General features: G+C 32.8%; 2 protein-coding genes and 1 non-coding gene across 4 annotated transcripts in view; 2 read left to right on the forward strand and 1 right to left on the reverse strand.

Moving 5' to 3' along the window:
* Positions 1 to 4,562: 4,562 nt before the first annotated feature.
* On the reverse strand, positions 4,563 to 6,243 carry LOC148271714 (mitogen-activated protein kinase kinase kinase-like). The gene has a single exon (XM_088241022.1). It carries the CDS (start codon positions 5,937 to 5,939, stop codon positions 5,178 to 5,180), a length of 762 nt encoding a protein of 253 aa, XP_088097148.1. The 5' UTR covers positions 5,940 to 6,243; the 3' UTR covers positions 4,563 to 5,177.
* Positions 6,244 to 6,732: 489 nt separating this feature from the next.
* TRNAQ-UUG (transfer RNA glutamine (anticodon UUG)) lies at positions 6,733 to 6,804 on the forward strand. The gene has a single exon. It is a non-coding gene; the product is annotated as a tRNA-Gln (tRNA).
* A 212-nt stretch (positions 6,805 to 7,016) lies between these two features.
* The window catches only part of LOC148271716 (uncharacterized), a 113,123-nt gene continuing 93,349 nt past the window's right edge, over positions 7,017 to 26,790 (forward strand). For both annotated transcript variants that reach the window (XM_088241023.1, XM_088241024.1), the window contains exons 1-3: positions 7,017 to 7,841; positions 19,149 to 19,258; positions 20,729 to 20,786. In XM_088241023.1, the coding sequence (XP_088097149.1) occupies positions 7,724 to 7,841; positions 19,149 to 19,258; positions 20,729 to 20,786 (286 nt within the window). In that variant the 5' untranslated portion in view covers positions 7,017 to 7,723. The remainder of the gene's footprint in view (positions 7,842 to 19,148; positions 19,259 to 20,728; positions 20,787 to 26,790) is intronic.

Raw genomic sequence — 26,790 nt, forward strand, 5'->3', positions numbered from 1 at the left:
GAACGTTATATTAATTCATTCAACGAACGGCCTAGCTATTCAGGTAAATGCCGACATTTAATAAACAGCCTAGCTGATCCGTCTAGTGGCTGATTGGCGGCGACATATACTATTAAATAAATACTTAGATTTTACGACACTTTTACCGCCTGTTATTGTCGTCACGTGATAAAAAGGTTGCTTGATAAAATTAACAACCATCTAATGTTTTGACATTTCCAAAGAGTAATGTTCCGACTTAATATTGCACTAAATGTCAAACACTCGTAGGCACTATAAAACAGTTCCCCATTCATCCGTCGGAAAGTCAAGTATTATCTACCTATAAACGCTATACAAGTTAGTAGCGACCTACATAAATATTTTGCACAGAGAAGGTAGCAGAAACAGAAATTGAATGCCAGGAAAGTTGTGGATGATCAATTTATTTATCATTAAATGGGAACTAATTACATTGCCTTTTTATCCCATTTGCCTCTTTATCTGAATAAGCCGGTATTGCCGGTATATTTGAATGAATAAATAAAATAAATAATATTTGAAATAAATTATAAAACATTTTTCTTGGGACTAAATTGGGTGGAATTTCTAAAACTAGAATAACCTAAGAGGATTAGTACCCCAGTCCAACCTTGGAGTAGTATATACCCCGAGAGTATAACATTTAAACAAAATAGATTTTTATTGAATACATTACTATTTTAAAATATAACAAATAATACCCCACATCAAGCCGTAATATTAAAAAAAAAAAAATAATTCTAAAATAAATATTTGATACGGGCCCTGGGCCCCGATTACAATCTTAACAGAGTTATCTTCAACTGTCTAAAACTTTATAGACGATTGAAGATAACTCTGTTAACTTCTCATTGTAACTTGGCCTAGGGCTAGTATTACAATAGGAAGGTAACAAAGTTGCATTTTTAAAAATATTTATTATATGCGCCCAGAGGGCTTTTACATGAAAGGTAAAAAATTTAACATCAGGCGTTTCATGATATAACAAGTCAATATGTAGGTCTAATAAATATGTACATATTTGACATATTTTTTAAGAATCAAATTAAATTATGCTTTATAAATAAATAAAGATAAAATATTACCTGCATAAAAGTAGGTAGGTACAAAATCAAACTTTTTTGAAAAACTGTAATAGTTTTAGGCAAAAAAAAACAGGCATGCAGTAGGTATTATTTAAGTGTAGGTAATTTAAAAAAACAAGTCAAAGTGATTTTTACAGCATTCGAATACTGTAGGTTACTTTAATTTTATCGCCGTAAGCATTTTTAATCTAAAAACTGGCAATGGAAAACGAAACGTATCAATTTCTCGATACTCGTTTCCGAGCCGGTGTAGTCTGACGATTGGATAATTTAAAAAATGATTCTGTCTATCAGACGCCACAGAAAAGTTATCTGCAATCTTAAACATCTATTTGGTACTATGATACTTATCAGTCTCGTTAAATCAAAGACGTCCTGGGTGCAATTCGCAATTTTATAACAATTGATTGTATCATTAACCCCTATCTCACAAGAACAAAAATATATTTATTTACACATTTGATGGATGAAAAGGCTTCAAAATCCCAAACAATTTTTTTTTGTTTTATGTTAAGTCGATATGAATTGTGATAATGCAATTAAGAATGAAAAAATACGGTTTAGCAGTTTAAACTGAATGCTGTTTTACTCAAGTTTAGTAATTGCCAAGAAAACCGTTACTAAAAAGTTATAGTCAATCGTATTTTCTGTATAAACGATTTGATATTCATATAAAATATGTTTCGAAGCATGTTTAATTATAGGTAACCAACGTAGATAATTTAAATTTTCATACAAATATACACATTTTCGTACAGAAAATTCCATTTTTCTTTATAGACGATTGAAATAACTCTGTTGACTTTCCATTGTAATCGGGGCCCTGGTTTGTACCCAGAAAAAAATAATTCATGAGAATATCGAACGCTTCGTGACATTGTGACAAACACAGTTATGTGCGACAGCGATAAATGACGATTTAGGTAATAGGTCATAAAATGGAATTGGTTTAAGCCTCGTAAGCATTACGTTTATATTTGATAAAGATGATTTGATATCAATATTCTCACTTGAATAGGTTATTCCGGTAGAATATATTCACATTTGGGTGATTTATTGTACACTTCTCCTATTCTATCGATCAGATCAAACGATACGATAAATTTTGCTTTCGCGAATATAGTATTTGGCTTTACACTGTAAAATAATTATAAGCACCTAAGCACACTTTATATTAGTAACATGGAAATAAAAATGTAAATAGGCACGCAAAAATCTAATAAATTTGCGGAAGTATGATTAAAATTTTCCAGCTAAGGGTTGGGGGCCGGAAGAAGGAATTCAGGCAGCTGGGAACATTCTTGCCTCTCGCATTGTACGTCACCCCTTAGGAAATGCCATCTGCACTGTGTTAAGCGATAATATAATAATTATTATCATGTTAACATATATTTTGCAGAAAATATAATATTTTAAGTATCCACTTACATAAAATAAAAACATAATAGTTAATCTCAGTAAATAAATGTAATGTTTAGTGAAAAAAAAAAGTAAATGAAACCATTTTATGCTACATATTTGCATTAATGACCTGGGCCCCGATTACAATGGGAAGTCAACAGAGCTATCTTCGACTGTCTATAAAGAAAAACAGATATTTGTATTCGAAAATGAGTATATTTGCATGAAAATTTAAAGTATCTTCGCCGGTAACCTATATTTGACCATGTTTGGAAGAAAAATTGTATGCATATTCTGATTTTTACACAGAAAACTTAATTTTACTATGTGGATAAAATTGAGGATAAATGTTAACTTCCCATTGTAATCAGGACCGTGGGGCCGTATTCTAATAGGAAGTTAAAATTTATATTAAATTTTATCTACAAATTAAAATTAAGTTTTCTGTATGAAAAATACAATACGTTTAATTTTTTTTTCTAAACATGTTCAATTACAGGTAACCGACGAAGGTGCTTTGAATTTCCATACAAATAAACACATTTTCATACATAAATATCAATGTTACTTTATACCGTCTCGATGTGTAGAAATCAAGATAGCATTTGTAATCGCAGCCCTGGGCCCAAATTACAAAGGAAATAACAAAATTATCTTCAACTGTCTATAAAATTAAATCGAACTTTATGTACGAAAAATGCGTTTATTTGTATGAAAAACTTAAGTATCTCTGCTAGTTAACCTGTAATTGAAGAGTGACCTGTAATTGTTTCAATAAAATATTTTTATGAAATTATTTTTTTTACGCAGAACATTCGTTTTTACTTCATAGACAATTAAACATAATTCAGTTAACTTACCATTGTAATACGGCCCCTGCGGTGCTATTCTGAACTGCTCTCGAGGCCGTAGAAAAAGCTTTTATCTCGCGTATTTTGTATGTAAATACGCGAGATAAAAGTGTTTTCTACGGCCGTGAGTGCGTCTAGAATATCACCCCTGGGTCCGTATACCAATGAGAAGTAAACATCTATCTACAAATTAAAATTAAGTTTTCCGTATAAAAAATACAATATCTATGCATTTCTTTTCTAAATATGTTCAATTGCAGGTTACCGACGAAGATATCTTTAAATATACACATTTTCGGACGTAAATGTCGATTTTACTTTATACGATTATGAACGATCTCTTTATCGCTACATATCGAGACGGTATAAACTAACATCGATGTTTATGTAAGTAGAAAAAAAATGTAATCATATATTTTTCACACAGAAAACTTAATTTTACTTTGTAGATAAAATTTTAAGATAAATTTTAACCCATTAGAATACCTGGGCCCCGATTATAATCATACTATCCGAATCATTTTTTATTGTCTATAAAGTAAAATCTAACTTTCAGTATGAAAAAAAAGGGGTGCCTCGATTACATTGGGAAGTTAACAGAGTTATCTTCGACTGTTTGTAAGGAAAAATGTGTGTACGAAAATCAGTATATTTGCATGAACATTTGAAGTATTTTCGTCGGTAAACAATAATTGAACATGTTTAGAAGAAAAAATTGTATGCATATTCTGCTTTTCATACAGAAAATTTTATTTTACTTTGTAGATAAAATTGAAGATAAATGTTGATATACCATTGTAATCGGGGCTCCGGTATAAAATAACGCCTGTATTTTCATTACAATATTATCTTTATGGCTGCAGTTCCAGCAAAAGTAACCAATTAACAAATGTTAATTATAATGCCCGCTTTTTATTAAGTTTTTCTCCTTTGGGGCCTTACTTATAAACCAGGTATAAAGTTAAGTCTAGGTATAACATAATACCAGGTTTATAAGTAAGGCCCTTGAGACTTAAAATATAAATTTTGTTTTTTTATTATAACGTCGATATTTTTGCTACTTTTAATCATTTTAATAAAAATCGTTATTAGTGTTAATTAATAGTTTGTTCTTATAAATAAAATTTATTTATTTATTTACATACACGTAGTTTATTACGCATTATTTGAGACATAAGTCCCACCTCCGTGGGACTAAAAGTCCTGGGTTGAGATAGGAGTAGCAATTAGTTGACACAGACACATGAGTATATCACCACAAATATATGGTCAGAAATACAAACAGTAACTCAAAAAAACATGTATATGGCACATCAATATGGTAAACAGTAAACTCAAACATTCGGAAAATCATCAAGGAGTTTCCTACTCAAATCCCTTCCACTAAGAAAAATCAAGTTCTTAACTCCTTTCTTGAAAAAAGTTTTTGTCCTTGAGAGCTTAGTACGCTATTAAAATAATACACTATTCAGAAAATAGTTATCTATGCCAAAGGCAGCAATAGTTATGCCTGTCAACAGAAGAGGTTAATCTGCTAATAATAATAATAAACGCAACTAAATGTTTATTTTATATTAATACATCACAACAGAGGTGTAGAACATTTTAGAGAAGGGAATATAGAAGTCTGGACATTTATTTAATATTTTAATGACAATTGACTATAAAGTGAATTTTAATCTCATCGGAAAATCGCATGATATTTTGTTTTTACAATATGTACAAGTACTCAAGTATTTTGTCTTATAAAAGGTTGAAGGTTTAATTGATGGAAACGGTAGAAATATAAAAGAGCGAGTTTATAATTGTGTAGGTGAAGTCAGAACTCACCGTTGGAGCTCTTGAGGTCGCGGTGGATGAGACCGATGGGGGCCCCGCAGTGCAAGTAGTGCATGCCGCGCGCGATCTGGATGGCCCAGTCCACCAGAACACAGGGCCGGACTTTGCGGCCCGACAGTACCCGGTTCAGGGAGCCTCCGCGGGCGTACTCCATCACCAGGCACAGGTTAGGCTCCTGCAGACACACGCCCTTGAGCGAGACGATGTTCTCGTGCTTCAGCAGCCAGAACAGCTTGGCCTCCTGCAGCACGCTCTCCTTGGTGAGGTCCGCGTCCTCGTTGGCCTCCTGGCGCGCCGCCTTCACGGCTACTTCCATCCCGTTCCACGAGCCGCGGTACACCTTCCCGAAGCCGCCTACGCCGATGACCTCCTGCAGACGCAGCTCCGCCCAGTCTATCCGCAGCGGGTCGATGTCCCCGATGAGCGAGTTCACGTTGTTGAGCGGGTCTTCCAAGGCCACGAAGTTGGCGGGGAAGATGCCGACCTTGTCGCCTATCTTGCCCGTCCACCATCCTTCGTCGCCCGAGATCTTCGCGTCCGTGGACAGCACCTCCACCACCTCCCCGCGCTGCAGGGAGAGCTCGTCCTCGCCCTGCGCTCCGTAGTCGTAGACGGCCGTCCACAGCGAGAGCGGGGCTTTAAGCGCGCCCTGTGTCTGGAGAGAGTTCGACGCCGAGCTGCCCGCATCTCCATTGCGAGACGGTTCCATGGACCTCACAGAATGCCTCAGCAGCGGAGGCATCCGCGTGGCCCCGCTGCCTCGCTCCTAGGGTGACCCTACCGCGGCCATCTCGACGGGTGTCAACTTAAAAACAATACACAAAACCACTTTCACGCTAACACCGATTACGAATGCGCAATTGCGCGTATTCCCCGGCACTAGCACTATGAACACTATATTAACGACCCTGTTAGGATGCTACGAACAAACACTACACGTTAACACGACACTATGGTTACTTAAAACATGACAAAATAAGGCATTTTTGCTCATTTGGTTATGAGCACTATATTATTCCGCCATCTTTATTTCTTACATTGATCACGGCGGTGTAGCCAGTAACAAAGTGTTTCACACGATCCAACTTATAATATTATGGTACCTACTTCGGAAAAAAATGGGTTCATTAATTCCTGAATAAATTGTTGGCCGCTGTTTTCATTTCGACATTTCGATATTTTTAATTTCGATTAATTTAACCAATTTGGATTAGAAAAAGGATATTTTTGTTTTGTCGTTTATAGAGGAACATTGAACATATTCAATAGCCATAAACTCTTAGTTTAGCAGTTTCACGCCAGAGAGCAGTATAAACCAATCGCGGTTGCCCATCTATTGACAAATTACGAAAGCTCATGAACAAATAAACATGGTTTATTTTTCATTACGATTACTTTTTTAAAGTTTACGTCATTTATAAAACACAAAACAAATAATGCAAAGTTTTGAAGACTACATTTCAAAATTTGACTGAAATAATTAAATATATTTTATTTTATTTGAAATACACATTTCTTGACACCTTGGGTACTTCGGTCCCATGGTGTAATGGTTAGCACTCTGGACTTTGAATCCAGCGATCCGAGTTCAAATCTCGGTGGGACCTCTGGTTGGACATCGTGTTCTTTTTGTTTTTTTTTTTTTTTTTTAATATTTCCTTATTATTATTTAATAAGCTTACTTTTAGATATCACATTAAAAACATCGGTGAGCGGATTGTTTCATGTTCATATGACAGGTAGCTTAGCGCTCAGTCCTCAGAGAGGGATGCTGGAGCATTATTGATCGAGAGCGGAGGGTTTGGTCCTATAGCCTCTCATACACACACATACACGCGCGCCGCACGGGTCGCGAGATCAAATCTGCTCCGAGCTTTACCGACACGGGCGCCGAACTAATTTTTATTATTTGAAAATCGGCTTAATTTCCAGCGAAGTTAATAAGTAACACATTATCGTGAAATTGCAAAGAGGCGCCGCGATGCGTTGTTACGAAGAACGGTAGAAAAATTGTGACGGGGTCGGAATTAAGGTGTTCCTATGTGTCGGGTTTTCAAAAGTATTTTCGCGTGACCGTCGCCTCTCGTTTCGTCGAAAATGCTTCGCCTCATCGGGCAAGAAAAGTCCCGGAAAATTTTGAGCCTGTACCTCGCGGACAGGAGGGTGTCCAAGTCGAGACGGAAGTGCCGGGGCTGTCATGCCGGGGGGCACTAGGGGGCTCCGCGGACAGTCGGGGGCATGGGGCCAGGAAGGATGACGCGGACGAGTGATGGTCTCAGCCGGCGAAGGCGCCATCGTTGGTTCGGAGACCGTTGGCATTGTTGGCAAGCGCCGCTGTCTCGCACCCTCGTGTGAAGCATTCCCCGCCACCATGGACACCGTTCAGTGCGAGCCCACGGCGAGGGTCGTAGAGCTGAAGGGATATGTCATTATCCTCGTGGAAACCAGGAATAACAAGATTAAGCTCTATGGTAAGTCCGCGTGCTCGAGTGTCGGATGTTGCGTGCCGTGTTGTGCAAGTGAGTGATGCGTTCATCGCCAAATATGAATATCGTTCAGTGCAAGACGCCCGAAAAGGTTGTGGACTTGAAGGGATATGTCATTATTATTGTGGAGACCAAGGAGAACAAGATTAAGCTCTATGGTAAGTTTTCGTGCTTGAATGGATTCTACGTGCTGTGTACTTGTCGTGTGCTATGCTTTCACACCTACTCTGATCTCCGACAGTGTTTTCTGATCTCTGGTGCCTATATTCTGATATACCTTACATACTATTTTATGCGTCCCTATATACCATATTATTTACATTGAATTCCACCCACGATTTAAAAAAACAGTCTAAACTTAACAACTTTTTGCGGGTATCGGGTACCAATATAATGACCAATCAAATATAGCTCATATATTACTATTTAACAAGGTTATTTAATGCAAAAAATATGTATGATAAAAATTTCAAAAATAATATTTAAATGATCGCTAAAGTCATTTGAAAATTATTAAAATAACACGTGCTAAGTTTGATATATTTTGTGAGTAAATAAAAATAACAAATTTATTTAATAATGTAAAAAACGATTACCATTATGTACGATAATTTTATAAAAAGCGTATTCGACTTTGTACATATGTATATTATGAAGCCACTAATCTCAAAAGCACAAAAATAGTAGATTTCCTTAATGCCCAGGGTGTTGTTTAACTTCTAAAGGAGACAAACCCTCATACAGGCATTGGAGTGAATAACGTTAAAATTGATTTTGATATTAAATTATACTTTCCTTAGGAGCCCTAATTTTATTTCGCATTTGTTTAGAAATTGAAAAACGATAAATTTTACCTGTAATTATTTAAACAATAAGAATGGTATCCACAAGTTGGCGGAATATATTTACAAAAGGTAATTTTATGATTGATGGGAAAAATACCTTAAAATATTTAAACTACTAAACTCAAAATTATTTACATAGTTCATATCAGAAGCACTCTACTCAAATTACACGCCAGTTTTTACAAAATATTAGACGCTGAATAAAAAGATAAATATTGAAAAAGACTTATTAAAATTTAAAATCATTGATTGAAACACCTACAGCCATTTAATTCAATAGCTATAGACGATAATAATTATAGGCATTCTCACATTTCCACCTAAAATCGTGATGAAATTTTACTCACTTAAAACATACAGTTTTATATTTTTTTCTATATTTTTATTTTTTTTCTATATTTTATTTCTCTATATTTTTTCACCAATAATTAATTAGTATTTTTTATTTCAAAGCTAATCCATTGAAAAAAATCCCCTAAGACTAACCTTAATTTCCGCGCATTAGTAGTAAAATTAGCCTAAATTATGAAATTCTGTGTTATGGGAAATTGGATACAAAAAATGTTTTATACACGCGGTAAAAATTAGAGCATTTAATTGTGGGGCTAAGTTTCTCGAAAATGCATGAAGAAATGAATAAAAATGATTGTAATAAAATGACCCATTTTTAATAAAAGATTTCCGGTTTCCGGGAAGCCGACCCACCAATCAGGACAATTTACTGCAGAAAACTCGGCACGAAAAAATGAGAAAGCTTCAAAAATCATAGAGATGAATAAAAATATTTTTGAAATATTGTTATCTCAGTTTAAAAGTCTATTAAAAAACAATAAAAACATTAAAAAAACACGAAACTTCCTCATTTTACAAATCTTTCATTCAAGTTTTTGGATCAACTCAATGATCATATTTCGAAAAGCTGACAGCTCTAGATTTGTATAAATTCTACATGAATTTAGGTTAAAATGTGACAATATAATAATAACAAAAAAAGTATGTTGTAAACAATTAACTTATGTATTTATTTTCAGTTCACAAACAGAAAAAGATATCACAAAATAATTACGATTCATAAAATAAACAAAAATAATACTACACATCTTTCACCAATTTAAGTTCAACCGGATGAATCTCACCCGCATGATAAAGGTTTCAGCTCTTTTACTTACTTTACTGCAAAAGTCAACAGATGGAAGAGTTGAGGAAATGTGGATGTTCAAACATAGACGGAATGGTGAATGTTACACAGTGTGTGAAGTGGCCACTCAAACCAGCCAATCACAGGTCATAAGCCCTGTAAATGCCTAGACTTTCATATTCTCCCCTTTAAAATGTTTCACCTCTCTATTGCGACAAATTTAAATAAAAACAAATTTAAATTTTATATTTGAAGCACTAACTTTGTGGTTATTCATCATAATAAAATAAATAAAACAAGTTTGTTTTTAACCACTAATTTATTATTATTTGTATTTTTTTCCACCGACCGGTTTCAAAGCAAACAAACTTCTTCGTCAATGTTTACTTAACTAATGAGTTCTTTCCTATTTTATTTTTATCATGTTTACTAAATACTAGACCTGGAGCCAATAAATCATTTTTTTTTCCCTAAAAGGGTGGTAATTTGATATGATTATTTTCGAAGCTAGACAGGAGTAGACTAAAAGAAATATTTTTTTTTGGTTATTAATTATTTTTTACCTATTTTGAATCGCTTTTTTAATTTCTAAGATTTCGAAATTGTCCAATTTTAATATTTTTTTTCCAACATGAAGTACTTTTAATAATGTCTTTATTGAAGTTATGATTATTTTTTATTATCAGATGGTTTGGGAACTCAGAAAAAATATTACTATTATGGCATCTTAAATGTTCTTTTACTATAATATTAAAGTTTATTTTTGTTTTTCCAATGTAGATTGTATCGCAATCATTACAATTTAATTGGTGTATCAAAAATAAATTTGTTTTATAAACCACTTTGGACACAGAACTCAACCGATCAAAACAATTGCTTTTAATAACGGGTATAACCCAAATAAAGTAAATAATATTTTAACAAAAAACTTAAACAAAACGCTCATAGTAATTATCTATTTTCAAACAACATAGATTTATATGACAATAAACGATGGAGTAGATTTTTGTACGTTTACAATTTGAGCAACCAAATTTTAAAAGACTTGCCCGGCGACGTAAGACCGGCATTCTTCACCAATAACGAAATAGGAAATTTTATTAAAAATACTAAAGATAAAACAAATAAATTAAATAAATCTGTGTACAAACGTACTTGTCTTGGTTGCAAAGCATTTTATATAGGAATAACATCGCGGTCATAAAAAAAGATTAAGAGAACACATGAGATGTCTCAACAATAACTATTTTTTTAATTGTTGACCATATTTTGACAAATAACCACTCCTTTCATTTTGAAGAAGCAATTGAAATATTTCATACATATAAAAAAACTATTTTACGAAATAATTTGGAAATTCTAGGAATAAAAAATGCCGCCAAACAAAATTTCAATATTATAAATAATCAATTAAACTATTTTTAATGTTTTCCCTCTAAAGGTTAACCTTACCTTAAACTGAAAATGTGCGTTTCTGTTTTTAATAAAAGTAGCAATAACAGTTACCGTTTCACAAATTAAGCTGTTTCAGGAAGACGTTTCCCTTTACCTTCCCCTACCAAACCATAAACACAATTACCCCCTCCCTTATCCTTATCGAAACCCATTAATCTATTTACTGTTTCTTTTATGTATTATGTATGTTTAGTCATTAAATAACCCTGAAGAGAGCAACGTCTAGTAGCCGATGCTAGAAAAAGTATTTTGAATCCGTAATCGCCTAGTGGGACATTTAGAGTTGATTTTTCTGTGCAAAATTATGAGTCAAGATTGGAATTAATTATATTGTACAAGCACATCAAATCGGTAATTCTCCTCACCTCCAACCTTTCAGTATTGAAATATATCAATCGTTCCTCACAACTTATATGACCTGTATTATCTCTCTATGAAGAGAGTTCAGCGTGAACAAGATTTAATGCGGGATTCACATCGTGGTTCGCGTTCTTAAAAGGCAGGGATGTGTAATGTCACCGTGGTTTTTTGATCTATACATGGTTAAACTGTATGAAAGAAATGACTGAATGGATATTGGAGCAAAAATTTATTATTTGGCTGAAAGCGGTTTGTTGCACGCTGTTGATGCAGTTCTTTTAGCAAGCAGCAAGGAGGATTTGCAAACAAATAGTATTTCGAATGTATTATGCATGCCTGGATGGCGAGTCGGTGATGAACGAAAGTAAGTCAAAAGTGATGGTATTTAAAAGGGGAGTGAAGTTACTGATTGCATAATAAATGTATACATCGAATGTCTTGAACAAGTAAAAGAATTTGTTTATCTGGGAAGCATGTTTTCAAGAGATGGAAGCTTTGAAAAAGATATTAAAAGGAGAAGAATAATAAAAAAAGACAACGAAATTAGGTATGTATAACATAACACGTAGGCATTCATAATATTTTGACAATATGTAAAAAAAAAGAGAATCTTGTAACGAAAAACTCCCTCAGAGACGTAAAAATATCAATGTCCAAATCAATATTGTTCAACATAGAGGTAGCCATTCTAACAGACATAAACTTTGACAGGTTGGTCCTGTATACTGAAATGCGTAACAGTCTATGTTAACGCTATCTATGTAATTTATCCGGAACATAAACACAATCGAAAGTAATGCGTAGTTAGATACACATCCCTTCTGGTTTTGAAACGATTATAACCAAGCATACCCAAGACTAATATTCCAAACGCTCTTGCAGCCGTATTATCTCTTGGATTTACATAAGATAATACGGCCACGAGAGCGTAATAATAACAACGAGAGCAATTTTATCACAAAATCACTTGACAAAGGTTATCAGGTAGACTGCTCGAACAGCGACTTCTCAAAAGCGTTTAATTAAGTAAATCGCCAGCTTTTGCTTCAAAAACTTCATAGAATTGGCTTCAGTGACATTCTTCTGAGGTTTTTCTCAAGCTATCTATATATCTAAAGCAGTATGTGTCATATGGACTCTATCAATCTGCAGTTTTTCACACCTCCTCAGGAGTGCCCCAGGGGTCTAATTTAGGACCAAAGTTGTTCACAATATTTGTAAATGACATTAGCAATGAAATAAAATATTTCAAATTTTTATTATTTGCTGACGACTTGAAAATTTTCTATGAAATACAAACTCCTTTGTACTGTTTGAAACTTCAGTACGGCATTCAAAATATTGTACAATGGAGTAAACGAAACAAACTGTTCTTCAAAGTCTCTAAACGTTTTGTCATGTCATACACAAGAGCATGCAAAACAATTTATTTCTGTTATTTCATGGATGGAGTAATGTTTGAACGAGCGTCAACGTCCAGGGATCTCGGGGTACTGTTTGACGCTAAATTATTATTTAATCTACATATATTATCATTATGCGGTAACTCCCTTAAAATGCTTGGATTTGTTCTTAGAAATGCCAAGATTTTTTCAAATATTCAGGTTCTAAAAATATTGTATAACTCCTTGGTAAGAAGTCGCTTTGAATTTAGTTCTATTATTTGGTTGCCAAATGAAACCACTTATTCCTTAAAGATATAGAGGGTGCAGAAAAAAATTCTGCGTTATCTCAGGGAGTATAGATTTTACCCGTGGCTTTTCCTGACTGACTTCTTACTAGGAATGCTGGGCTACCAATCATTGTTGGGGAGAAGGGATATTCATTTGGGTGTTCACTTTTTTCAACTCATTGGTGGTCGCATACATAATTCCGATATTCTGAATGGATTCGGTCTATTCGTTGGTCCCTGATAGGATCTTCGACAAAGGCAACACAGGTTATTCTACCCACCTCGATGCAGAACCAACCTGCCAATAGTTATGCCGGTAGTTAGGGCAATCCTGTTTACATTTTTAACATTTTTTTTGCACCACAACAGGCCAAGAGGCCTAATTACAGTGGTGAATTACATTACAGAGCGCCCAGGCTTGAGAAAAATCACATTTTTAATTTTTGTGTTCTCGCCGGGAATCGAACCCGGAACCTTCCGTGCGTGAGTCAAGCGTCTTGGCCACTACACCACGGAGGCCGCCAATAATCATATCGCCTCGGATGCCGATATATTTCATGAGAGTGGAATTTCTCTTAGGAGGGCAATTTCCAAATTGTAATATGTATTTATAATAATAAAAATACTTTGTGTGTGACCGGGTTTCGTCGTGACCGACATCGTCAGACTGGTAAAAAATTTATAAAATAATTATTTATTTATTTATTTATTAACGGACATTGTCCATGTATACAATTTATATGGTTTAAATATTACAATAAAAGAATAGTTTAAAACATTTAAAGAAAAAAGAAAGAAGCATTGACAAACATAAGGAACATCGAGACAAGATCTGGACTGTTTATTTAGTGCTCGTTTAAATCGTTGTAAACTTAAACCAAAAAAGTCCAGATCCTGTCTTGAGTTAACAATACGACAAAGGCGGGTCATTTGAGAATTTAGGCCATAGTTTGTTCTATGCTGATCGATGAACAGTACTTCATTGTTTCTCAATCTACGAGTCGGAATATTGAATTTTACTTGTCCCAGTAATGATGGAACATCGATTATACCATTTAGTATGCCGAACATATATATGGAGTCAATATTAGTTCTACGTTTTTGTAGACTAGAAATATTTAACATTGACTGTATTTCAGCATAAGAATAATTATCTCTCTCGCAAGCGAAAGCAAGCGATGTTGGACTGATTCAATGTGATTTATGCGATTGACATAGAATGGAGACCAGACCACTGAGGCATATTCAAGAAGAGGGCGAACAGTTGAGCAATAAAGAGTTTTGATTGTACGGACATTAGTAAAATCAGAGGATATTCTGTTAATGAAGCCAAGTAATTTCAGTGATTTATTTACTGTATTATCTATATGCTCATTGTATGTCAGTTTATAGTCCAAAACAACTCCTAAATCTCTGATGGACTTGACTACATCAATTTTGGAGTTTTCTAATAGGTACTCGAAGGAAATTATAAATAAAAGTGGAATAAAACTATAAGGTATTTTTATTATAATTAAAATGCAGTTCCACCAAGAAATGTCAGTAGAAAAACTCAATAAATGTAATATGTATGTCAATTTTACATGACAAATTACATTTTTTTCTCGTTTCTATTTAGTAAATCTGATTAGCATATTTTGTTGTGTTGAGAATTATTTGGATACTCTAAAATGTTCATAATGTAACTAAAAATAAATAAATAAATGAAAAATAGAAAATACACGAGAAAAACTGTTTTCTCGTGCCGCGAGAGTGGTTCGGAATAGCACCCTGGAGTAACTCAGTGGGATAAAGCCATGGATAATATTCGCACTCCCTTATATGAAGAAATCGATAAAACATATTTTGAACTCTCTCCACCATAAGAGAGTACTTCAACTCACACGGTCCCCAAATCTTCGAGCCTGAGAAAGAACGAGTTGAAAAAAAAATTAAGTCCTCGTGTACTATTATTATCGCGTGTATTATTATTCTTTGCCCGACAGTGCACAGGGCACTGCCTTATGTTTTTCATCGGCTTCCTAGAGAATAGAAATGGGTTTACTTCATACGGAATATTCCAATCGGAACCATTTTGGATTTATTCTGGAGTTCTACAAGGGTCAAACCTTGGTCCCTTCCTCTTTATCATTTTCATAAATGATGAATGAGTTTCTCCGGGGTATGCTTGGCTACGACAGTTTAGAGACTAGAAGGAATGTGTATTTGCCTACACATTATCGATTGTTGCGCGGTATGGTGGATGATTCTGAGAATTAGATGAGCATTGGATTGTATGTTCAGACAGCGTCAGCATAGATTGTTTCATATTCCAATATAAAGGACTACCCTACGATGGTTATTCCTGTTGTAAGAGCTACCGCTATGCTGGGGAACATCGCTCTGGATGTTAATCTTTTCCGTGTATCCAAAGGGGTTTTACGGATCAGGATTCTCCTACTACTTTGACAAGAGTCTTTTTATGTATTTTTTTATTTTATAATATGCATGATTTGAATTTTAGTTTGTTATGTATATGTTATTTTAAATAAATGAATTTAATTTAATCCACTTCTGTACTTTCCTCGGTGAAATTGGTCGCAGAGAGTCTGAGGGGTTGATGGTGGCTGTTAGATGGCCAACACATGTTCTTATTTGAATTGTTATGATATATTTTTACTTTTTTATTGATTGAATTTTCGGAGATCGTCATTACTTTTTACTCTGTTTTTATCAATATGTTTTCTACCATGTATATACATTTTTTTTAATTATACCCTTTACTATGTTTTTTGTTTTTACTACGTATTTTACCGGGATTTTAAATATGTATTTTACTATGTAATTTACTATACCTATTTATACTATGTTTAAAACTGTATTTTCACAATGTCTACTAACTTTCATTTTTTATGTGTATTGATTAATGTTTTTTATTTATTTTTTTGTCTGTTTTAGAACGAGGTAAATAACCATAGTTAGACAGCTAAAGCAACTTTTTATAAATGTAAAATTTTATGTTTATTTTTTTATATATTCATACAAAGACACATATTACAAAAAAAAACGTATCCCTAACTCTATGAGGCCAAGAGCCCTGTGTTGAGTTGGGATACAACAAAATGGAAAGCGGAAGTATGCATATTACTAAAGAATACTACAAATAAAAAATATTACATTTAAAAAAACAGCTGGACAACACGCTTAATAGTACCATATATAAATCTATGCAATGTCTCGCAGCAGTCATGATATGATAATAAATAAACAGAGCGAAATAGCATCTCTATAGCTGTAGCGAGTTTATTCTGAGCCGTGAATGTACTTTAGAATGCTGTATTTTATCCTCTCGCAAAATTGAATTGATTTAGATATTAAAAATATAATCTCTGGCTAAAAGCTGAAAATTAAAAAAAAAAGTCCATTATAAAACAGGCTGTTAATCCAAGCACAAATTAACGACAATTTTGCTGGCGGAGATTTGGTAGCTTGATATAATATTATGCGGGGTGGTAACAACAGAAAAGCTCTAATTTGTACAATAAAGATGAACGCGGAGCAAAATAATGCGTCTATTGTCAAATTTTAGAACGATTACCAAATTATATCACACAACTTATCAGGTTTACTGTTTTATGTAAATTTTTAATATTTATTTGGGCAAAAAAAACAACAGTTTTTACATAATACATTTAATATATAAGGTAAGGGTTCATTGAAACTTTAATAGTAAAAAAAGTCAGTAGTCAGCTACTGTAAGACTAATACCCGTATGCAGAGACAAACCTTAAGGTGAGGAAAGTACATTCTATTGTCTTCACCTTCGGGTTATTCTCTGCATTTGAAATTAGAATGTACTTTCCTCACCTTAAGTTTTGTCTCTGCATACGGGTATTATTCTCTATACCTTTGTTCTAATTCAAAGTCCTTATTTCTGTCTTTAACTTATGTATTATTTTCTATATTTATACATTCTTTTTTGTTTAAATTTATTTATTTATTCATTCAAAATTACACTAGTTTAAATATTTATGAACTTATTAAAGCTTTTTAGGCTATGCCCGTGTCAAGCCACAATAAATAACAATAAAGATACATAGTAAAATTAATTAGATCAAATTATGATGACATAGAAAAACAATCTAGAAAAAAAAGGTAAATGTAATAAATAATCAAATTCCAAAGAATACAATGCAAAAAAGATAATCAGAAATAATTTTAAAAATATAAATTATACAAATTAAGAATCACACATAATCAAATATACAAAATAGTAATATCATTAAAATCCACAAAATAATAGTAAAATATAGTAGTATTAAAAAATAACAAAATAAGAGTATCATTTAAATCAACAGAAAAAGAATATATATATAAAACCATAATTGAAATGATAATTGAGATATGTTTTCTAGAAACTCACTCAATACTATAGTAAGAAATATAAGAAATAGGAGCAATAAATCATGTGCCAAATAATAGTACGTAGGTACTAAATTAAACTATACAAAAATACATAATGAAAAAAACATAAAAATTATTAATATATATATAAAGCAAATAAAAGTAAAAGTATGGAAGCAGAAGTATGGAAGCGGAAGGAAAGCAGATTTGTAAATTTTTGCTAATCAATAAAAAATTGACAACCTCGTCCCTATCGATGTGCAGCAACCAATTGCAAACATTTTTCTTAAATAACATGCCTGTAAACTGTGCAGATTGAGTAAGGCTGTTAATAAATAAAAAAATCTGTACTCTTTGCTGATGATAGTAAAATATTTGTGAAAATAAAATCTAATTTCAACCGCCTCAAAGATTATTGCTGTATATTACCCTTAACATTAAAAAATGCGCATATAAATCTTTCTCGCGTAAACAAAATATTTTAAATTTCCAGTATGCTCTAATGAACGAAATGGTTCTAAGGAAAAATGTTACTAGAGACATAGGAATAGTTTTAGATTCCAAGCTTGTATTCGATATTCACATTGATGAAAATATCAATACGGCATATAAAATGCTAGGTTTTTTAAATGCGAATATCTAACGACTTCAAAAACATTAAAACATTAACACTGCTATATAACACATATGTGAGAAGTCAGTTAGAATATACTTTAATTACATATATGGAGTCCCCAATATAAAATATACACAAACAACCTAGAAAGGATACAGAAAAAAAAAAAAAAAAAACTAAATTTTATTCAACACTAGATGCAATTTAAACTCTGAAGTATAGAAGAGTGATTGCCGATCAATTATTCCTATTTAAACTAGTTAACAACGCCATAGACTACCCTTTACTTACATATTCTTTTAAAATGTCATTTAACCCAACAGAACAAGACTCCAAACTACATTTAATTTGCTGATACCTAGGACCAACTCAAGGAAAAATGTTTTTTTCTTTAGAGCATTTCATTATCATAATACCGGTCACTCAAGACATTTTTCATCTCTCCTATACGAATTTATAGAATTAAGAATAGTCCAGAAGGAGCGTAGAATCATATTTGAATACATCGGACTGTGTCCAATAATTCTCCCACTATGCCTCACTTTTGCCGCGCGCATTCCTGATGCCGCCGCGTAATGTTGCACGACGGGAAAAAATAAAGTTGTAACACAAATGTAAGGTAAAAAAAAGCAATATGTGAATTTCTCTATCATGGATCATGGATTATGAACCCAACAAGATTACAAAGCTTTTTTCTGAAGTAAAATGAATGGGAGTGATAATCGAAGACACTGGCTTGTTCCTCTCGCATGCAAAATCAATATCGTCTAAAAATTTATCACCCTATCATTGGTCGATACGAATGAACTCGTGGCGTGATTCAGAGTAGTTCATTTTTATTAACTGTTTCATACATTTCTAAAAACGTCGCCGTACAATAATATGCGCTAATTTTTACCGCGTGTATGAAACCATTGTTTATATCCAATTTCCCGAAAACTCGTTGATACACTCTAGAAATGGGCTCCCGAAATTGAAGTGTTTCTATGGTTTCAGGCTCCCCGGCGGAGAAGGACAATCTGGAGGTGGCTGATGAGATTCTGGACGTCAATGAAACCAAACTGGACGACATGTCCAGGCCGGACGTCCTTAATCACATCCACGAGGTAATTTATTAACTTTATCACTGCAGGCCCAAATGACCGCATAGAAACTATTGCCATTTATAAATTGTATTGTAATTTATTTATTTAGATAGCCATATAAAATAAATTTTAACCAAAATTTATTCCTTATATAATTTATATCTGAAACACTAACTCTGTGTTGTTTTCAATCACTTATTATTTATTTTTCTACCAACCGGTTTCAAAGCCACACAAGCTTCTTTATTGAGGTATAATTAACTTATTACATATTCAAAAACTACTCTCACTCAAATAAAAGACATAACCCCTACAATACATCACATACAAATAATATAATCACTAGATCCTCAACACAAAGACAACTTAAACAAATACAAACTAATGCCACGTTCGGACAAAGGGACTTTGAGTATTATTCAATTAAAATCTATAACCTTCTTCCACTATTTATCAAAACGATTAGTATTGAGAAAATGTTTAAAAAGTCCATACAAGAATGGATAGTGGAGCTAGGTAGAAGTAAAATGGATTGTCTCATTCGCCCAAACCAACATGGCCGGTGAGTGGGTATACATTTTATTTTAAATTGAAATAGTCTACTGGAAGAATACGAGTGCCATGTTTTTCAACGTTTATTGTATTTTGACAGGTACGGGGTTCTCCTTTTAAATGTCAGGAAAACTTATCATCTTGAAATCGTGACGTCACGGGTGGTGTAATTTAGCTTAGCTTGACAGTCTATTAACAAATAAAAAAATATAAATAAATTACTAAACTTCCTCATATTTTTGCTAACATTTCTTCAAGGGTTAAGCTGATTTTTTTTTCAATAAAAATAAAACACGAACATATTATTTATAAACTTTAAAAACAAACGCAAGCGTAATTTTATCGGAAATAAAATAAAAATATTTTTCATGAGTGATGAGAGGTATAACGTGTATTTATGCGACGATTGGATAAACAAGCGCTTGCGCCTGATAGTAGGCAATATACCGTGCACAAATGTTATAATACTAAACTTTGATAGGCGCTAGAATTAACTTTTCCACAACAAACCATCACGTCCTTTCAGAGTTCTGTATTTGCATATAGACCTCGCTTTTTTTCTCATGCACGCGCGCCAATTCTTCCGATATTTGACATTTCCACATTCAAGTATTTAATATTTGCTATGTCCCTCGGAATTCCACGATTCATCAACATTCGCATCGTAAATCTCTTTAGCCGTTCTTTTGCTGTTCATTCGCTCTGCATGTCCAAAACAACGGAGAACTCTTTTCTGATTTTGACAAAAAATGCTCATCTCTCATACATAAGGGCCGGCACTGAGGTATAATTAAATAGATATGAAAAATAGAAATTTCGCTTTGAATAAGATTCTAAAGGAATCATCGATGCGTGTTATCATTATTTTACCGATTAGTCCGTTAACTGGTCAACCAATTAATGACGATATGATTATTGATTAATGATTACTATTTCCAGTGCATCCAGTCATGCATGATCAAGCTGAGGGTCAAGAGAAGGAGCGACATGCGACTAGGTAAGTTATCCCAGTCTATTTTATAAAAAATCTAATTTATAAAAAATGTAATCTTACCACTACACATAATTTACAGATTATTTACTAAATATGATCTCTCAGGCGAATATGTGGTAAAACTATGTCCGGTGGATGCACCAATGTTGAGATCCGTGCATTACGTATGGCTGAGATGAGCATGATCAAAACAGTTTGTAGCAGTTCGATGAAGATGTTAGGATTCGTCCTGAGTCCTGAGGATTCTTTATAACTGAAGTAGATTTGAGAGCGTGAAGTAGATTTGAGAGTGGCTCAATGATTTGGGGTCGTGTGAGTTTTTTTTATTTTTATTTTCTTGTTTTTTTACAATAAACATAATAATAAAACAGAGCATATAAAAAATAAAGCATAGTTAAATATCAATGAAATACATATTAATAGAAAAATAGTAAACTAAAAATCCCACAAAGGCATGGCCTGTTCGTGGGTATACGAGAAAATGTTAATGAATTTTTGCTCCTATAATAAATAATAGACAATTAGAATATTTTTGTACAGAATAAGAATGAAAAAATAAATTATTCTGAGAAAGATAATATGGTATTTTTTTTTATAGTAATTAAAAAAGGAAATAAAAAATATTAAAAAAAAACACAAAAATATTCCTTATTATTAAAGGGCAACAAAATAAATCATAGAAAAAAACAGTTCATATCTTTAGTTTGAATCAAGGATAGTGCATGTTTTTTAAAAGAAGGAAAATTTTGAAAGTTTGGAATCAATGAAATATTATCAGTAAAAAAAGAATTAAAAATTTTTGGGCCTATAAAACATGCATGTCTCTGTGCGAGTTTCGTTTTACAATGTGGTATTTCTAACACACGATTCCTTCTTTGACTTGATCTATTTAAATTACTTGTAAATAAATTTAAGTACTCTCTTATGGTGGAGAGGGTTCAGAAGAAATTTCTTCGGTTTCTCTACATGAGGGAGTGCGGATATTATCCATGGCTTTATCCCACTGAGTTCCTTCAGGGTATGCTTGGTTACAGCAGTTTGAAGACTAGAAGGACTGTATATTTAACTAGGCATTTCTTTCAATTGTTGCGAGATATTATTGACAACCCTGAAATTATGTGGAGTATAAGCTTTTATGTTTCTTAGACAGCGTCCGCATAGACTGTTTCACATTTCAATATACAAGACAAACCTGCCAATGGTTATGCCTGTTGGAAATGTATCAGTTATTTAATGCAATCATGAATCTCTGTTTCCGAAAATTGATATAAAAAACGAAAAAACAAGCTTATTATAGTGTAATAGGTGCGAAGGTTATCACGGTCACTGTTATCACTATTATGTATCTTTTTTGGGTGATACCGTGTATGTTGGATTTGATCCGACGTTTCGGCTACCATTGCTCAGATGGCTCCTGCAATGGTAGCCGAAACGTTGGATCAAATCCAAAATACACGGTATCACCCAAAAAAGATACATAATATTATTATAGTGTGTTTAGTTGAAAATAATTGTTCACCAAAAAATGAGACATTTATACTTTTTTCACGAACAACATCAAACGAATAGTTTTTTTATTAGATCAATTGACATTGATCAATTTGTCCCATCTCTAACGTTTTTGCAAAATGATGTAACCTTGTAAGAACGTCGTTAATAATTAGGTTTATTTGAGTTTTTTTTTAGTTTTAAAGTTGATTTTATATATTAATGTTGATTTATGTTTCAAGCATTGTAATAAAAAAATAAATCAACACGCCAGATACAAATGATTTTTCGTGTCAATTTAAATAACTCCTTTGACGTTACTACAAAGTTATGTCGTCACTTTTTCTGACAACTGTCATTCTAATCATGTTACATTTTAAGGACTATAGTTAAATTCGACCGTCAAAGTAACTTTATACGAGTATTAATATTATAAGTCAGTTTTTATGATAGAATAAACATAAAATAAACAAAACCAGAAGAACAAAAAGACAATTTCAAACTTTTTCAAAAATATGTAAAAAATCGGTCAACTTCAGCTGTTGTTTTGAAAAATATTAGGGCTGTGGTTTTAGGTAGGTACATAATATTACGTCTATTGACAATTAAATTTAAAAAAAGTTGATACCCAAACCAGTTGGTTTTTTAAAGTTTATTTCTTTTAAAAAATAACAATAACATTAAACAATCATGAAATAAAATGTTTGTACGAGGTTTTCGCAGAGCACGAATTATGTCATACCCAAAACCCGTACGACTTTTTCTCAGAGACATCTCTCATTTATCGCACCGAGAGTGTTCAATATTTTGGAAGAGAGTATTAAGCCTCAAGGACAAAAACTATTTTCAAGAAAGGAGTTAAGGATTGGATTTTCCTTAGTGGGGGGGATTTGAGTAGGAAACTCCTTGATGATTTTCCGAATGTTTGAGTTTACTGTTTACCATATTAATGTACCATATATATGTTTAAAAAAAAAAATATATATATATATATGTTTCTGATAAGTGTCAACTAATTGCTCGTCCCATCTCAACACAGGACTTCTAGTCCCATGGAGTTGGGACTTATGTATCGAATAATGAACAATAAACTTATGTATGTCGCCGTGGCACAGTTGGTTAGACGGCTATCTGTGAAACTGGCGTCGCGGGTTCGATTTCCGCCAGTTGCAAGTAAAAAATCCAAGAAAGATTTTTTCTCAATTGGTCTGGGTGTTGTGCTGTATTTTTCATTACCTTCTTCCATATCCCCTCTATCCCACCTGCTGACAAGCCTCAAAATAGAGGCTTAGCGGGTTATTCCTTTTAAAAAAATAAAAAAATGTAAATAAATAAATAAATAAAGGAACAACATAAACACTAAATAAAATACTTAGCAAAGGTATTTGTGATGTAATTCTCATCTGTTATCAAACAATAATATTTTTTTAAATTTTTTCACAGGAATGGTACCACATAAACTGTTGCGCTTATCACAACGAAAAATAACATTTTGAAAAAATTACTGAAAATATTTGTCTAAAACCACTTACCGACTTTTCTATGTTTACCTGTTTCGAGACGTACCTGTCTCTTTTACAGAATACAAATTACACTAACATGCTAATCCCACTGTACACCTTCAAATATTAGTTACATAAATAACAACGAAAATCAATATGCTGATAAGACAAATTAAATGACGTGGGCTGTCATTCCAAACGCTCTCGCGACCATATTATCTCGTGTATTTACATACAAAATACACGTAATAATACGGCCGCGAGAGTGTTTGGAATACCGGCCCTGGGTATGTATTCTGATGAGAAGTTAAAATTTATTTTCAATTGTATTTACAAAGTAAAATAACGTTTTCTGTATAAAAAAATATTATATGTTTACATATTTTTCTTCTAAACATGTTCAATGAGGATGTTCAGTGTCTTTTTTTATTTTTTTTAATAGAATATAAAACGAAGCCAAATTTTCATAATTTTTTTTTTTTTTTTAAATAAGTTTTGTATTTCTGAAATATCTCCGCGTGTGACGTCAGAGGTTGTTCGGATGACAGTTCTTCCAATTGGTTTGTTTACGGTGACCAAACCGGATATCCTTCAAAGCTCTAATATCATTGGTTGGTTCACACGAACCAGTGACGTCATTAAAAGTAGTGCGTTTTTATTAAAATATTATTGATTTTCTTTTTGTACATTTTTAAGAAATTTCGCACTACAATTTAATGCTCTAATTTTTTCCGCGCGCAAGAAAACATTTTTTGTAACCAACCAACATTTTCTCATTACTTTGAGTTTTCAAACAAATATATAAACTTTTGTACATAAATATCGATATTAGTTTATACCGTATCAGCATATACCGATGAAGATAGTCGTTCATAATCACGGCACTGGTAGGCATAGAAAAGCTGGTTAAAATAGAGGTAACGAAGTGATTCGGGGTAACGGGGTTTCATTCGACGCGGGAGTGTTGCGGATTTTTTATTAATTATAAGTCTGTGGACAGGACGGTGCTTTCGTTGTTGAGGCGTATTTCGCTAACAAGAATTTGACCAATGTGGTAATGTAACGTTTTCGTTCTCAGTTTGAAATTTTATGATTGTGTGATGGCCGTGGAACCAGTTGATATGGATATGTCTGGAAAGCGTAAACCGCGTGGGAGACAATTTTTTTCTAAATCCTCGTAAATCTGAGCGTTAGGTTGCAGCATCCACTAGCATTAAAAACACTTCGGTACACACGCTATTTTGAAGAAAAATTTAAAAATCATTCCTTCAAGCTACATTTCATCCAGCAATGAAAATAAATGAGCATTTTCTGTATCGAACAATTTTTTTAAACATCTGTCAGTGCAGATCTCTGCGAGCGAGTTTTTGCCAAGATAAAGTTTCAATTGCAGGGGTGTTTGTAACATAAATCCGCATATTTTTTTATTAAAAAAATAAATTACATTTAACATGTAATTACTAAATTTTTGTAAATGTTTAAAGTGTTATATCTGCCGGCGAACTTCCTGTATACGAATATTTATTTTCATTTATTGAAATGTTTGACCACAAAATTAATGATCTAAAATCTTAATATTAATACAGTAACTATTATAACTTATGGCATAATAGGATGGGGAGGTACCAATATATCAATATAAAAAACCTCTTAAATCTGTTGAAAAAAAATTTATGAAAATCATTTTTAAAAAGCCCTTCAGGTACCCCAGCGTCAGGTTGTTTGCGGAATTCAGGATCTTAGATGTAAGGCAATTTTACATCTCTAGAATTACAATGTTTGTGAAAGCAAATTATTTTACCAAATCCCAAAAGGAACACTCTCACACTACCAGAAGTCAAACTAGAGGATAGGTCATGGGGTCTACCACACAGTCTGAATTCGGGCGAAAAATTTTACGCTTCTGGCCCCTGAATAGTCAATATGGTACCCGAACATTGCAAAGCCATGACCCAGATTCAATTAAATGAATTTGTAAAATATTGATTACTGGATTTAGGTAGAGAAAAATCGGAAGATTTACTCAAAAACATTCTTAAATAATAAATGGTATTAATTAAATATTGTATAACTGTATAATAAATTAAATAATAGGTAGTAATGTTATTATTAATATTCAAAGCATTAACTTTGAGGTATATTAAATAAATTAAATATTTGTATATCGAAACCGGTAGACATAGAAGAGTCGGTAAGTGGTTATATATAAATATTTAACAACATTTAGTAATGTTATTGTTTATTTTAGCATAAAAATGTCTGCCTTAAAACAGGTTGTACCTAGTTTGGCAGACTAGAAATAATCCAGAGAAATATATTACCTAAGTATATTATGTAGTAGATAAAGCAATTGTATTTTTTGTTTATAAAACATGATATTATTAATATTATTAAAACAAAAATAAAAATTAATATTATTAGTGAAAATAAAAATAAAAATTAATTTACACATACAACATACATACATATATATATACATATGTATATATTCATACATATACACAGATGAACATGCATATATATACATATATACATACACATGAATTAATTAATATGAAAACTAGTAAATAAATGATTATTTACAAAGATTTCAACAGAACTGATGTCCTCATTGTGTCATTGAAAATGACCTTCGCGTTAATTGGTATAGGCACTAACAATTACAGGAAATTATATTCGCATTTTATACCAGCTCTATTTTTGTAATTAGGTTTTAATGATGATGCCAACCAAACAGGAAGATAATTGATTGTTTTTTCAACTACAAATACATATTTATTTATTTATTTTATTTATTAATTTATTTACACTTTTACATTGTTTGTATTCTTTTTTTTATGGAATAATGTTCCCTTACTGGAGTGTCCCGTGCCGAGGAAAACATTTTACAAAATGTGAAACATGCCTTAAATTAGTTGTTTAACAAAGTTAACATATAAAGATTGGGTTTCAGGGGAAATTCCTTAAAGCTTATAGAAGCTATATGAAGGGAAGAAAGGCAATGACAGAGAATCTTA

Source organism: Micrasema longulum, unplaced genomic scaffold, assembly GCF_059751315.1.
Source record: "Micrasema longulum isolate JH-2025_06_02 unplaced genomic scaffold, ASM5975131v1 h1tg002704l, whole genome shotgun sequence".
NCBI classification, from domain to species: Eukaryota; Metazoa; Arthropoda; class Insecta; order Trichoptera; family Brachycentridae; genus Micrasema; species Micrasema longulum.